At 36.3% G+C, this 14,512-nt stretch overlaps 1 protein-coding gene across 1 annotated transcript; it reads right to left on the minus strand.

Annotated features, from left to right (window-relative positions):
* Positions 1 to 2,335: 2,335 nt before the first annotated feature.
* On the minus strand, positions 2,336 to 14,246 carry LOC138213601 (GTPase IMAP family member 8-like). The gene is made up of 5 exons (XM_069174827.1): positions 14,190 to 14,246; positions 11,997 to 12,622; positions 6,278 to 6,859; positions 6,167 to 6,201; positions 2,336 to 4,106 (listed from the first exon to the last, which is right to left on the minus strand). The coding sequence occupies exons 1-5, from the start codon at positions 14,212 to 14,214 to the stop codon at positions 3,233 to 3,235; spliced, it is 2,142 nt and encodes a 713-aa protein (XP_069030928.1). The 5' UTR covers positions 14,215 to 14,246; the 3' UTR covers positions 2,336 to 3,232.
* Between the last annotated feature and the right edge of the window lie 266 nt (positions 14,247 to 14,512).

Consider the following 14,512-nt stretch of genomic DNA (forward strand, 5'->3'; position numbering starts at 1 on the left):
TGATCTTGGCCCCTGAATCCATTCTTTATTGATCTTCATCCTATTGTTCCAATACTGATCCTGACCGTCATATTGATTCTGATCCTGTTTATGAACCTGATATTTATCCAGACACTGATCTTCATCTTATTTGTTAGTTTTTTTGTTTGTGTATTTGTTTTACGATCTTAAACCTGAACCCGATCTGTCACTGGCATGAATATCGATATCTGATCCTACACCGTTTCTATTGGACGACTGTCCAGCCTTAAGCTCCGCCTCCAGGCAGTTGTTGGTGGTTTCCCGACACCCAGTCAGCATGAAGTACATCTGATTAGACAAACAAAAAATAAACATCTAAACTTTGCTTCTTAAATTTGGTTCAAACTCCTGAAATACGACAGATCAACAAAGTTTAGTATCGGCTAGAAATTCAGTTTAACCCTTTTGGTCGCTGTGAGGAACCAAACTCCTTCAAGGTTGTTTCCTTCTCGTCCCCATCTCGCTTTCACTTCTCATCTCCGGAGGTTTCTCTGGGTTTTTAAACATGTTGGCAGCTCATCACAGCCGTCCTATCGGCACACAGCCCTCGTTAAACACTTCACGCTAACGAGCTACAAAAGGCCGTTTAATGTGAGGAACAGAAGAGACGCCAGGAAAGATTTAACAGAGGAACACTTTGTTTTTCGTTTCAACTCTCTTCAAGCGTTTTCACCGACAGACCGAGCGGCTGCAGATCAATGGCAGGGTAATCTGATTACTGATGAATTTTAATATTACCTGATTACAGGTTTTGGTTTATTTCAATCTAGTTTTCATCTCGCCGAGTAAACTACACATTTAACCCTTTAAATGTAATAACTGAAGTTTATAATAACTGTCATCTGGACAATTATCACGAGAGAACATTGTTGTAGCTCATGATCGGACCTGATGGTGGCGCTGTTGTCTCACTGCCTCCGAAGGTCCCAGTAGAACTCGGTGTTGACAGTCTGACCCCGGGGGACGAATTCAACGGTGACACGACCCCCGCTGATATCACAGACCGCCCACGCGGTGGACGCTCCTTCTTCACTCTTGACGTGTGTCACTCGAAGTTTCACGCGCTGCATTCAGGAGCGCTCGTTTTGGATTTCACCTCGTATGACCTGACTGATATTCATATCCATAATAATCCATATCCATATGTATTACTAAATATTCTAACATCCTCACATCTCTCCAAAAAAAAAAAAAGATCTGCTCGAATAGGATAAGTTTAATTCAAGAAAAAGGATAAATGAGATTCAGACATGGCGCATTAAGCTGAAATAAGTTTGGCGATCTGTTGACTTTCCGTCAACATGTCAACACTTGGAGAGATTTTCATGTGATTCGTTTTAGAGACGAGGAGGACTGTATTTTTAAACCATCTGGTCATTTCAAGATAAAAGAAGGAGAAACAAGAGGAACCAGTCTGTGTTTTTGGCTGCACATCACTCGGGGTGTGTTTCAGTGTGTGTGGAGGACCTGGCAGAGCCAGAAAGCACCACAGAAGAAGAAGAAGTTGGTGCCAAAGCTCCAGCAGTTTCTTAGTGATCAGACAGTAATCGATCGTCTGATGATCAGAACCTGATTACTTTTACGTATTGTGCCTCTGCGGTGTCACATGTCCACATGTTGAAGCTGAACGTGAGGTAAAATGGATTTTTTTTTTTTTTTTTTGTATATATAATTTGGTTTATCGGTGTTTGGTAACTGGTAATAAATGGTAAGTTTTTGTTGTGTTTTCAGTTACTTATTTAAGTTGCTCAAGGTTCACAGCAGATGTAGGATCGAGTCAGTCGCAAGTAAGTCGGTAAGACGCATCAACTCCCGAATCAGGACCACTGGGTCCAAAGTCGAGACAGAGAAGTCGCAAGTTAAGTTCAAGTTCAAGGTAAGAACCAGCAAAGTTAGTAAGTTATTAACATTAAGTCTGAAGTCAAGAACAAGAAGTTACAGGTCAAGATAAACAAATTTAAAGTCAAAACCAATAGGACATCAGTTAGTAGAAACATCAACACCCTGAATAACTGTCCAGATACAGATTGTCCTGTGATTTGTTTATTGTTATTATAACATATGAACATCTCTCAAGATAATGATGTATTTCAAATGTGATAACTGTCATAGTTGAAGTCGAAGGCTGAGTGAAGTCCCTTTCAGAACTTTATCTCAAATAGAAATTGTCCAAGAGGAGCTGATAGATAGATAGATAGATAGATAGATAGATAGATAGATAGATAGATAGATAGATAGATAGATAGATAGATAGATAGATAGATAGATAGATAGATAGATAGATAGATAGATAGATAGATAGATAGATAGATAGATAGATAGATAGATAGATAGATAGATACTTTATTAAACAGCAACATATACACGTACAGGGCAAAGCAATAAAAATGACAGAATAAATAAGAGGTGGTAAAAAAATATCTTTTTTTTTTTTAAATTCACATTGTGAACAAATATTAAATTAAAATAAACAACATTATTTAACATTATTGATGCGTGATGGATCAGGTCAGAGCTGAACTATTGAACAGTGATTGCAGTGGTCAGGAATGATCTCCTGTATCGATCCTGGATGTGTAAACTGAACATATTTTACATTCACTAATAATCAAGTAAAATGTATTTATGGAACAAAGAACAAGAGACTTAAAATATGGACAAACCCTCTTATAAAAATACAACTGATCAAAGCTCCATGTTTCATGTTTTTGTCAAATCTGAAAACTGAAATAACCGTTCAGTCAGACGCCTTCAGGTGACGTAACTTTTCCTGGTTGGACATCGGTTCGTAGAAACATGAACACCCTGAATAACTGTCTGGATGCAGATTGTCCTGTTATTTGTTTATTGTTATTATAACATATGAACGCATAAAGTACACGGAACACATGTATAAAGTACATGGAATACGTGTATAAAGTACATGGAATATAAGTATAAAGTACATGGAAGACATGTATAAAGTACATAGAATCCATGTATAAAGTACATGGAAAAAAAGCCAAAGTTTCACTGTTCTGCCTTTTAAGCTCACAATTTTAAGACTAAATCATCAAGCAGCTACATTGAAAGTTGGTTATTAATCACATAATGATTAATCAATAGCGATTAGTTAAATTTAGAAGCCCTGCATCTCTACAATGAACAGAAAACAGCCTGTTAGTGAGGATAATATTTTAAATGAAATGGCAGATGCCATTAATATGGATTATCACTGTATAACACATACTTTCTCGCTCACTAACGCTGCTATACCTCCCACTACAGTTCCCACTGCAGCTCCCACTGCAGCTCCCACTGGACCCCCCACACTTCCAACTTCAGCTCCAAGGAGAGCTCCAGCACCAGCTCCAGCACCAGCTACGCGAAGTACTATAGCTGTGGATCGAAGAGCCACGGTAAACTGGTTCTCTTCTTCCGCCTTTCTTCTTGCTTCTGCATCAGACATATATGGATTTAGCTGTTGAAGTTTTACCGTTTCTAATGTTATGGTTTCCTCGACCTGTTGAAACATCTTATTGGTGAAGTATCTTCCTCCATTTCTCTGAACCATCGAGTTGATCTTCATCAGCAGCTCTTTGACCTGAGAGGGATCCTTGTTTCTGTTGTTAAAGACGTGATGTCCTCCACGACACTGACCGACGAAGCGACTGAGATCTTGGTTTTGAAGAATGAATTGCTCAATAGTGACTGTATCTGCCTCCAGGTTGTCTCCGCCGGTGAACAGGGCCATGGTGTAATCTGCTGACTTCTTTCCAAACAACTTCTGGATGATTTTCACTGTTTCTTGTTCTTCTTTTGTGAATCTGCTGAGCTGCAGCACCACCAGGAACACATGAGGACCAGGAGACACAAACGAGATGCATCTAGCGATCTCTCTCTTCACCTCCTCTTGATTTTTCTTGGTATCAAACAGACCTGGAGTATCAACCACAGCCAGTGTTTGACCATCAAACTCTCCTGTTTCCTTCTGACACTCTGATGTCACAGAAGAAGGACGCAGTGTGGATATAAAATCTTTTCTTTGCAAGATGGTGTTTCCTGTTGCACTCTTCCCAACTCCAGTTTTCCCAACAAGGGCAATCCTGATGTGTTCCTCTCGATCTGTTGAAGGATAAAATAAAACAATATCACTGATCCTGTGAAGGTTCCATAAAAACAGTAGTTTTTCCAAGTGGACATCAATTCCAGTATTTTCTGAAATATCTGTTTTCTAATCTCATGTCCGAACCATAAAACTACCCTCATGATCATGATGCATTTCAACTACGATAACTGTCTCCCGGCTGAGTGAAGTCCCTTTCAGCACTTTTATCTCAAATAGAAATTCTCCAAAGAGGAGCTGTGGAGCAGCAGATGAGTTGTGGCTGCAACGGATAACACTGAAGTCATGACGGGAATTTATCTCCAATACTGGATCTTCATTTACAATTATACTTTGTTAGAAAACTACTGAAACATGCTTGAAATTTGATAGATAGATAGATAGATAGATAGATAGATAGATAGATAGATAGATAGATAGATAGATAGATAGATAGATAGATAGATAGATAGATAGATAGATAGATAGATAGATAGATAGATAGATAGATAGATAGATAGATAGATAGATAGATAGATAGATAGATAGATAGATAGATAGATAGATAGATAGATAGATAGATAGATAGATAGATAGATAGATAGATAGATAGATAGATAGATAGATACTTTATTAAACAGCAACATATACACGTACTGGGCAAAGCAATAAAAATGACAGAATAAATAAGAGGTGTTAAAAAATATAACTTTTTTTAAAATTCACATTGTGAACAAATATTAAATTAAAATAAACAATATTATTTAACATTATTGATGCGTGATGGGTCAGGTCAGAGCTGAACTATTGAACAGTGATTGCAGTGGTCAGGAATGATCTCCTGTTTCGATCCTGGATGTGTAAACTGAACATATTTTACATTCACTAATAATAAAGTAAAATGTATTTATGGAACAAAGAACAAGAGACTTAAAATATGGACAAACCCTCTTAGAAAAATACAACTGATTAAAGCTCAGTTAAACAGATGGATGATGAATTTTAGCACCAAAATTAATCTGAAACTGAAATTTGTAGAATTATAATTATCATAATTATTTAAACTCTAAAATAGTGTAAAAGTTATAAGTGTGCCGAAAGAGTGGAACATATTTGGTTTCCATTTGGTCTTTTTCAGGCAGTTTATCTGTGATGTTGACTCACTATTGGCACTCTGGTCATAAATACTTTCACTCTCATCTGTTCATCATCATCTGGTCCTGGAGCCTCCTTTTGAACACGTCATGTCCTTTTAGATATGACGTCTATATCCGGCACGTCTTCAACATTTACTGGTTTCATGTTTTTGTAAAATCTGAAAACTGAAATAACGGTTCAGTCAGACGCCTTCAGGTGACGTAACTTTTCCTGGTTGGACATCGGTTCGTAGAAACATGGACACCCTGAATAACTGTCTGGATGCAGATTGTCCTGTTATTTGTTTATTGTTATTACAACATATGAACGCATAAAGTACATGGAACACATGTATAAAGTACATGGAATACGTGTATAAAGTACATGGAATATAAGTATAAAGTACACGGAACACATGTCTAAAATACATGGAATACATGTATAAAGTTCATGGAAGACATCTATAAAGTACATGGAAGACATGTATAAAGTACATAGAATCCATGTATAAAGTACATGGAAAAAAAGCCAAAGTTTCACTGTTATGCCTTTTAAGCTCATAATTTTAAGACTAAATCATCAAGCAGCTACATTGAAAGTTGGTTATTAATCACATAATGAATAATCAATAGCGATTAGTTAAATTTAGAAGCCCTGCATCTCTACAATGAACAGAAAACAGCCTGTTAGTGAGGATAATATGTTAAATGAAATGGCAGATGCCATTAATATGGATTATCACTGTATAACACATACTTTCTCGTTCACTAACGCTGCTATACATCCCACTACAGTTCCCACTGCAGCTCCCACTGCAGCTCCCGCTGGACCCCCCACACTTCCAACTTCAGCTCCATAGAGAGCTCCAGCACCAGCTCCAGCACCAGCTACGCTAAGTACTATAGCTGTGGATCGAAGAGCCACGGTAAACTGGTTCTCTTCTTCCGCCTTTCTTCTTGCTTCTTTGTCATCCATATCTGGATTTTCTTTTAGAAGTCGTTTCTTTTCTTCTCTTATGGCTTTCTCAGCCTCTACAAACATCTTATTGGTGTAGTGCTTTCCTCCATTTCTCTGAACCATCGAGTTGATCTTCTTCAGCAGCTCTGTGACCTGAGAGGGATCCTTGTTTCTGTTGTTAAAGACGTGATGTCCTCCACGACACTGACCGACGAAGCGACTGAGATCTTGGTTTTGAAGAATGAATTGCTCAATAGTGCCTCCATCTGCCTCCAGGTTGTCTCCGCCGGTGAACAGGGCTATGGTGTAATCTGCTGACTTCTTTCCAAACAACTTCTGGATGATTTTCACTGTTTCTTGTTCTTCTTTTGTGAATCTGCTGAGCTGCAGCACCACCAGGAACACATGAGGACCAGGAGACACAAACGAGATGCATCTAGCGATCTCTCTCTTCACCTCCTCTTGATTTTTCTTGGTATCAAACAGACCTGGAGTATCAACCACAGCCAGACTTTGAGCACCAAACTCTCCTGTTTCCTTCTTACACTCTGATGTCACAGAAGAAGGACGCAGCGTGGATATAAAAGCTTTTCTTTGTAAGATGGTGTTTCCTGTTGCACTCTTCCCAACTCCAGTTTTCCCAACAAGGGCAATCCTGATGTGTTCCTCTCGATCTGTTGAAGGATAAAATAAAAAATATCACTGATCCTGTGAAGGTTCCATAAAAACAGTAGTTTTTCCAAGTGGACATCAATTCCAGTATTTTCTGAAATATCTGTTTTCTATTCTCATGTCAGAACCATGAAACTACCCTCAAGATAATGATGTATTTCAACTACGATAACAGTCTCCCGGCTGAGTGAAGTCCCTTTCAGCACTTTTATCTCAAATAGAAATTCTCCAAGAGGAGCTGTGGAGCAGCAGATGAGTTGTGGCTGCGACGGATAACACTGAAGTCATGACGGGAATTTATCTCAAATACTGGGTCTTCATTTACAATTATACTTTGTTAGAAAACTACTGAAACATGCTGGAAATTTTATAGATAGATAGATAGATAGATAGATAGATAGATAGATAGATAGATAGATAGATAGATAGATAGATAGATAGATAGATAGATAGATAGATAGATAGATAGATAGATAGATAGATAGATAGATAGATAGATAGATAGATAGATAGATAGATAGATAGATAGATAGATAGATAGATAGATAGATAGATAGATAGATAGATAGATAGATAGATACTTTATTAAACAGCAACATATACACGTACAGGGCAAAGCAATAAAAATTACAGAATAAATAATAGAGGTGGTAAAAAAAATATTTTTTTTTAAAATTCACATTATGAACAAATATTAAATGAAAATAAACAACATTATTTAACATTATTGATGTGTGATGGATCAGGTCAGAGCTGAACTATTGAACAGTCTGATTGCAGTGGGCAGGAATGATCTCCTGTATCGATCCTGGATGTGTAAACTGAACATATTTTACATTCACTAATAATAAAATAAAATGTATTTATGGAACAAAGAACAAGAGGCTTAAAATATGGACAAACCCTCTTCTAAAATTACAACTGATCAAAGCTCAGTTAAACAGATGGATGATGAAATTTATTAACCAACGTTAATCTGAAACTGAAATTTCTAGAATTATAATTCTCACAATTATTTAAACTCTAAATTAGTGTAAAAGTTGTAAGTGTGCCTGAAGAGTGGAACATATTTGGTGTCCATTTGGTCTTTTTCAGGACTCCCTTTGAACACGTCATGTCCTGTGAGAGCTGAGAGCTGCTCTCATATCCAAACAGACTCCTGCTGGCTGCAGCCATGTCCTCTTTGTGAGTAATCACTGAAAGGATTAGATCCAGTACAATAGTGCGATAGTTTTACTTCCGTTCTCTAATAAAGTAAAAGTACCTCAAAAACTGTAAATAAGTACAGTACTTTGGTAAAAGTTACTTTCCACCACTGTTGACTGCACACTAGATGAGATTTAAGATGGTTCCTGCAGCTGATCTTTAATTTTACCATAAAAGGAAACTCCTCAAGATCATTTCCGTTATAACAGAAGTGGTCTTGTTACGCCCATGAAAAAGTTTGTTTATGAGTATAATAGTTTAAATCAAGCTTAGATAAATTATAAAAAGTGTGTTTGAATGTTTGAAATGTACTTACTGGAGGCCATTTCGTCTTATAGAGGATGTTTCTGGTCTTTTACAGGCACTTGATCTGTGAAGTCGAGTTACTGCAGATTTCCTGGCGTTGAATAATTTAACTCACATCAGCTCTGTATTTAAGTCTCCTTCTGGTCCTTCCTTTAAACTAAAAAAAAAACCTGGATGTGCAGCGGAGGGCTGCAACAACTGGCAGGTAGCCAGCAGGACTCATACTGCTCCATCAATTTGTGCTTCATAACTTTCTGAATAAAGTTTTCTCTGAGGAACCACAATGAAGACATCCAACTCATTAAGGACAACGTGTGTCAGAGCTGGAAAAAAAGTGATGTAATGATTCTTTTCTGCGAACATGGAAAAACAATTTCCGGTAATCATCGGTTATAAAAGTGCACCGGAGCTTGTTGTTAGTTAAAAACATAAAAGGGGAGACACATGATATTACAGCCCACAGACCGAGTGTTGTGTCTGTAAAATGTGTTTAAAGAAAAAATGCTGTTGAATTTAAACTGTTGTGATACAAAATGTGTGTCTATATTATAATGTTTTGAATAATGTTCTACGTGCATATTGTCATTTTGTGCTAGCTTTTATTAACATGTTAAAACGTATATAAAGAACTTATAATATATCGACCTAAATCTCACTTCTCTGCATTTTTTTAGACTCACTACTTGATCAACACAAAAACAATGTGCTGCTCCATCTTCATTACAACATAAACTTTATTCAACATGTTTCCTCTTTGTGATGAATCACTCAAAGGATCAGATGCAGTACAATAGTGCAACAGTTTTACTTTTGTTCTCTAATAAAGTAAAAGTACCTCAAAAATGTAAATAAGTACAGTACTTTAGTAAAAGTAACTTTCCACCACTGTTGACTGCACACCTGATGAGATTTAAAATGGTTCCTGCAGCGGATCTTTATTTTTACCATAAAAGGAAACTCCCCAAGAGCATTTCCGTTATAACAGAAGTGGTCTTGTCATGAAAAAGTTTATTTATCAGTTTAAGAGTTGAAGTCAAACTGAAATCAGTATAGAAAGTGTGTTTGAAAGATTTAAATGTACTTACTGGAAGCCATTTTGTCTTTTTCCAGGTTTGTTTGGTCTTTATCAGGCCGTTGCTCTGTGAAGTCGAGTCTCTGCTGTTGTTCCGTTACTGAATAGTTCAACTTTCACGTCAGCTGTGTACTTCAGTCTCCTTCTGGTTCCTCCCTTCAACTTAAAATAACAGTGTGCAGCGGAGGGCTGCAACAACTGGCAGGTAGCCAGCAGGACTCATACTGCTCCATGAATTTCTGTTCATGAACTTCAAACTGCTTTATAAATAAAAGTTTCTCTGCGGAGCCACAATGAAGGCTCATTTTGAACACCGTGTGTCAGAGTTGGCAAAACTTGATGTAATAATTATTTTTTGCGAACTTCTGTAAAATACATTTACAGAATAAAAGCTGTTGAATTTAAACTGTTGTGATACAAAATGTGTGTCTATATTATAATTCTTTGAATAATGTTCTTTATTCAGATTGTCATTTTGTGCTAGCTTTTATTAACATATTAAAACGTATATAAAGAACTTGTAATATATCGACCTAAATCTCACTTCTCGTAATTTTTTTAGACTCACTACTTGATCAACACAAAAACAACTTGCTGCTCCATCTTCATTCCAACATAAACTTTATTCAACATGTTTCCTCTTTGTGATGAATCACTCAAAGGATCAAACGCAGTACAATAGTGCAATAGTTTTACTTTCGTTCTCTAATAAAGTAAAAATACCTCAAAATTGTAAATAAGTACAGTACTTTGGTAAAAGTAACTTTCCACCACTGTTGACTGCACACTAGATGAGATTTAAGAGGGTTCCTGCAGCTGATCTATATTTTTACCATAACAGGAAACTCCTCAAGAGCATTTCCGTTATAACGGAAATGGTCTTGTCACGCCCATGAAAAGGTTTGTTTATGAGTATAATAGTTTAAATAAAGCTGAGATAAATTATATAAAGTGTGTTTGAAAATTTTAAATGTACTTACTGGAGGCCATTTCGTCTTTTAGAGGATTTTTCTGGTCTTTTACAGGCGGTTGATCTGTGAAGTCGAGTTACTGCAGATTTCCTGGCGTTGAATAATTTAACTTTCACATCAGCTCTGTGTTTAAGTCTCCTTCTGGTCCTTCCTTTAAACTAAAAAAAAAAAACTGGATGTGCAGCGGAGGGCTGCAACAACTAGCAGGTAGCCAGCAGGACTCATACTGCTCCATCAATTTGTGCTTCATAACTTTCTGAATAAAGGTTTCTCTGAGGAACCACAATGAAGACATCTAACTCATTAAGGAAAACGTGTGTCAGAGCTGGAAAAAAATGATGTAATGATTCTTTTCTGCGAACATGGTAAAAAAAATTGCGATAATCATCAGTTATAAAAGTGCACCGGAGTTTGTTGTTAGTTAAAAACATAAAAGGGGAGACACATATGATATTACAGCCAACAGACTGAGTGTTGTGTCTGTAAAATGTGTTTAATGTAAAAAAGCTGCTGAATTTAAACTGTTGTGATACAAAATGTGTGTCTATATTATAATGTTTTGAATAATGTTCTTTATTCAGATTGTCATTTTGTGCTAGCTTTTATTAACATATTAAAATGTATATAAAGAACTTGTAATATATCGACCTAAATCTCACTTCTCTTAATTTTTTTAACTCACTACTTGATCAACACAAAACAATTGCTGCTCCATCTTCATTATAAAATATATTGTGACAGCACAACAAAAGAAACTTTATTCAAAATGTTTCCTCTTTGTGAATAAAGTCAGGACTACCAAGTCCTCAGTCGAAAACCTCCAAGCTCGATGTCGCCTCTTAAATCAGTTGAGACTCTCAGTCACATCCTTCTGGCTCCAGAATATCCTGTTACACATATTACACACACTTTATATTGATATCCGGCCCGTCTTAAACATTTATTTGTTTAATGTTTATGTAAAATCTGAAATCTGAAATAACGGTTCAGTCAGACGCCTTCAGGTGACGTAACTTTTCCTGGTGGGACATCGGTTAGTAGAAACATGAACACCCTGAATAACTGTCTGGATGCAGATTGTCCTGTGATTTGTTTATTGTTATTGTAAAATATAAACGCATAAAGTACATGGAACACATGTATAAAGTACATGGAAATAAAGCCAAAATTTCATTGTTCTACCTTTTAAGCTCATAATTTTAAGACTAAATCATCAAGCAGCTCCATTGAAAGTTGGTTGTTAATCACTTAACGAATAATCAATAGCGATTAGTTAAATTTAGAAGCCCTGCGTCTCTACAATGAACAGAAAACAGCCTGTTAGTGAGGATAATATGTTAAGTGAAAAGGCAGATCCCATTAATATTGATAATCACTGTATAACACATTTCTTCCCGATTATTAACGCAGTTATAGCTTCCACTAAAGCTCTCACTGCAGCTTCCAGTGGACCAAACACATTTCCAACAGCAGCGCTGGAAAGCACTGCAGCAAACGGGTTGTTTTCCTCCGCCCGTCTTCTTGCTTCTTCATCATCCAAATCAGGATTTCCCTTTTGAAGTCGTTCCATCTCTTCTCTTATGGCTTTCTTGGCCTCTTCAAACATCTCATTGGTGAAGTATCTTCCTCCATTTCTCTGAACCATCGAGTTGATCTTCATCAGCAGCTCTCTGACCTGAGAGGGATCCTTGTTTCTGTTGTTAAAGGCGTGATATCCTCCACGACACTGACCGACGAAGTCACGAAGATTTTTCTGTTTACCAATGAATTCTTCAATAGTGACTCCCTCTTCCTCCAGGTCATCTCCGCCAGTGAACAGGGCCATGGTGTAATCTGCTGACTTCTTTCCCAACAACTTCTGGATGATTTTCACTGTTTCTTGTTCTTCTTTTGTGAATCTGCTGAGCTGCAGCACCACCAGGAACACATGAGGACCAGGAGAAACAAACGAGATGCATCTAGCGATCTCTCTCTTCACCTCCTCTTCATTTTTCTTGGTATCAAACAGACCTGGAGTATCAACCACAGCCAGTGTTTGACCATCAAACTCTCCTGTTTCCTTCTGACACTCTGATGTTACAGAAGAAGGACACAGCGTGGATTTAAAAGCTTTTCTTTGTAAGATGGTGTTTCCTGTTGCACTCTTCCCAACTCCAGTTTTCCCAACAAGGGCAATCCTGATGTGTTCCTCTCGATCTGTTGAAGGATAAAATAAAACAATATTACTGATCCTGTGAAGGTTCCATAAAAACAGTAGTTTTTCCAAGTGGACATCAATTCCAGCATTTTCTGAAATATCTGTTTTCTATTCTCATGTCAGAACCATAAAACTACCCTCAAGATAATGATGTATTTCAACTACGATAACTGTCTCCCGGCTGAGTGAAGTCCCTTTCAGCACTTTTATCTCAAATAGAAATTCTCCAAGAGGAGCTGTGGAGCAGCAGATGAGTTGTGGCTGCGACGGATAACACTGAAGTCATGACGGGAATTTATCTCCAATACTGGATCTTCATTTACAATTATACTTTGTTAGAAAACTATTGAAACATGATGTAAATTTTATAGTTAGATAGATAGATAGATAGATAGATAGATAGATAGATAGATAGATAGATAGATAGATAGATAGATAGATAGACAGATAGACAGATAGACAGATAGATAGATAGATAGATAGATAGATAGATAGATAGATAGATAGATAGATAGATAGATAGATAAATAGATAGATAGATAGATAGATAGATAGATAGATAGATAGATAGATAGATAGATAGATAGATAGATAAATAGATAGATAGATAGATAGATAGATAGATAGATAGATAGATAGATAGATAGATAGATAGATAGATAGATAGATAGATAGTTAGATAGTTAGATAGATAGATAGATAGATAGATAGATAGATAGATAGATAGATAGATAGATAGATAGATAGATAGATAGATAGATAGATAGATAGATAGATAGATAGATAAATAGATAGATAGATAGATAGATAGATAGATAGATAGATAGATAGATAGATAGATAGATAGATAGATAGATAGATAGTTAGATAGTTAGATAGATAGATAGATAGATAGATAGATAGATAGATAGATAGATAGATAGATAGATAGATAGATAGATAGATAGATAGATAGATAGATAGATAGACAGATAGACAGATAGACAGATAGATAGATAGATAGATAGATAGATAGATAGATAGATAGATAGATAGATAGATAGATAGATAGATAGATAGATAGATAGATAGATAGATAGATAGATACTTTATTAAACAGCAACATATACATGTACAGGGCAAAGCAATAAAAATGACAGAATAAATAATAGAGGTGGTAAAAAATTTTTTTTTTTTTTTTTTTGTAAATTCACATTATGAACAAATATTAAAGGAAAATAAACAACATTATTTAAAATTATTGAAGTGTTATGGATCAGGTCAGAGCTGAACTATTGAACAGTGATTGCAGTGGTCAGGAATGATCTCCTGTATCGATCCTGGATGTGTAAACTGAACATATTTTACATTCACTAATAATAAAGTAAAATGTATTTATAGAACAAAGAACAAGAGACTTAAAATATGGACAAACCCTCTTATAGAAATACAACTGATCAAAGCTCAGTTAAACAGGTGGATGATGAAATGTATTAGCAAATTTAATCTGGAACTGACATTTCTATAATTATAATAATCATAATTATTTAAACACTAAAATAGTGTAAAAGTTGTAAGTTTACCTACCGAGTGGAACATATTTGGTCTCCATTTGGTCTTTTTCAGGCAGTTTATCTGTGATGCTGACTCACTGTTGGTGCTCTGGTCATAAATACTTTCACTCTCATCCGTGCATCATCATCTGGTCCTGGAGCCTCCCTTTGAACACATCATGTCCTTTTAGAGCTGAGAGCTGCTCTCATATCCAAACAGACTCCTGCTGGCTGCAGCCACATCCATTCATCAATCCTCTTTAAACACCCAATGCTACATCTAGACATAAGTTAACATGAATTTTAATTGGCTTTTAAATTCATCTCACAAGAGGTAATAGTGAGACGTACAGTGAA

Source organism: Embiotoca jacksoni, unplaced genomic scaffold (assembly GCF_022577435.1).
Source record: "Embiotoca jacksoni isolate LCO1_2020_lvr unplaced genomic scaffold, fEmbJac1.0.p SCAF_62, whole genome shotgun sequence".
Classification (NCBI taxonomy): domain Eukaryota; kingdom Metazoa; phylum Chordata; class Actinopteri; family Embiotocidae; genus Embiotoca; species Embiotoca jacksoni.

Bases quoted from the DNA above. Each gene is read 5' to 3' on its own strand.
- LOC138213601 (XM_069174827.1), bottom strand. From the start codon at position 14,214: ATGGAGACCAAATATGTTCCACTCG. The intron at 12,623-14,189 runs GTAGGTAAACTT...ATCCTTCAACAG, and splicing joins GACCAAATATGTTCCACTCG to ATCGAGAGGAACACATCAGG. The intron at 6,202-6,277 runs GTAGAGGCTGAG...ATGACAAAGAAG, and splicing joins ACTACACCAATAAGATGTTT to CAAGAAGAAAGGCGGAAGAA.